General features: G+C 40.6%; 1 protein-coding gene across 1 annotated transcript in view; it reads right to left on the reverse strand.

Moving 5' to 3' along the window:
* LOC119593394 (CCR4-NOT transcription complex subunit 1-like) overlaps window positions 1-1,749 on the reverse strand; it is a gene marked incomplete in the record, with an annotated part of 36,043 nt that continues 34,294 nt past the window's right edge. The window contains 3 exon segments of the mRNA XM_037942323.1: window positions 1-516; window positions 1,016-1,283; window positions 1,437-1,620. Of these exon segments, the coding sequence (XP_037798251.1) occupies window positions 447-516; window positions 1,016-1,283; window positions 1,437-1,620 (522 nt within the window).

Consider the following 1,749-nt stretch of genomic DNA (forward strand, 5'->3'; position numbering starts at 1 on the left):
TTTTTTTTCATGACATGGATTCAGGTAAAGTAGTTTTATCACATATTCAAATCTCTCAGCTACATACATCTTTACATATATATATCATTCATATCATTCAGCAAAACATTGCTAATACTGCACCATATATATATTTTTTCTTCTCTTCTTCCTCCTTTTAATATTGTTTGTTCCTTGTTGGGCACCTCATCAAACAAGACAATCCTAGTTGCTTGCTTCTTCAAATATATGTATATATATTATTATTTTTTTTTTACCAAGTCCTTTTTTCCTCCATTGCATATTTCTCTATCTGCATTTGGTGCATGAAGGTTGACATGAGCAAAGTTCTGCCACAGGTATTCCAAAGCCTCCGATGTCCATGCTCTTCACTCCCTGGACAGTCGCCTCCACGAACGGCGTCGGCTAGAGCCCAGCCGTGTTGTCTGGCTGTGCTACGGCTGCACTCAGGCCTCCGAATCCCCTCTTGGTGCGACTTTCTGCACCATGCAGGAGCGTGCCACTGACTCAAATAGCCTGTAAGAAGGTAGTGGGCCACCTGTTAGAGGTGTTGCTGTCAGAGTAAAAGAGGTGATGTGGAACAAACCACTGTCCCTTATGAATAAATAAATACCACTGGATTTTTTTTTTTTAAGGGAGATGGAAGATTTATGAAAACAAAAGCAAACCCAAAGACAAGATGTTCAACTAAATCAACGTCAAGAAGAAATAGCACCAACACCAAGAGCAGTCAATCCAAGCACACATTTCTTGCAATCAGCACCATACAATTTTAATAAGTAAAATTTAACTTTGTTTCAAACAATTACTCTCAGGGTAAATGAAGAACGACCAGTATCCTTAATTCTTGCGTATACATACACTCTAAAAAGAATACAAGACTGGACACTGAACTCTTAAGCAAAAAATCTGGCTGTCAATGCACAAGATCTCTTTCACACGACTACATACTGATTCTAACATGCATGAAACGACAGAGACAGCAACTTTAATGAGGTTCCTTTTCAATACTTACTTCTCGATCTCCGGAGCACACTTCACAAACTCGTGGCTCCAGAACTTGAAGGATGGGTTCTTGATGAGCTCGATGAAGGTGATGAGAAGTCCCCATGGGTGTGGACGATTGACAATTAGTCGCTCCAGCAGCACCCTTGTGATCTGCTCTTGGATGGCTTCAGTGTTAGCTTCAGCAAAAAGATGGAGAAGTGTGCAACTGAAGTAGTGGGTGTGGCTGTTGGGGTACCGCAGCTGGTTGGCAATGGCATTCAGGAACAAGTAGCGACCTGTGTGGGGGAGAAAATGAGGGTCATCATCAAAGTCCATATTAAACAAAACCACAATAAACTGCTTTATGAAAAACACTTCCAAGGAGAAAAAGGTATTCCAACTAAAGGACAAAGATGGACAAGACAGGTAAACAAACAAAGAAAACTAACCTTCTGTGTCTAAATCAACACCAAGATTCTGGAATATGTCCATGTGGGCGGAATGAGCAATGGTAGACATGGATGGAGTTAGGCCTTTGCTATGGATCTGAGCAATAGCCTGCATGCCAACGTACAGCACCAAAGCGTTCATCACAGACATGTTGTAGCGCATCCCTGGTTCATTGTTGACCTGTGGGATGGGGATATTGAGAAAGAATTGTCCATTTACTTATCTATCTACACTTTTTTATCCTAAGACTTATTATAAATAATACTATCATTCATATGACAGAACAACTCTCTGAAGAGACTGACATACAAA

Source organism: Penaeus monodon, chromosome 32 (assembly GCF_015228065.2).
Source record: "Penaeus monodon isolate SGIC_2016 chromosome 32, NSTDA_Pmon_1, whole genome shotgun sequence".
In the NCBI taxonomy this organism is placed as follows: Eukaryota; Metazoa; Arthropoda; class Malacostraca; order Decapoda; family Penaeidae; genus Penaeus; species Penaeus monodon.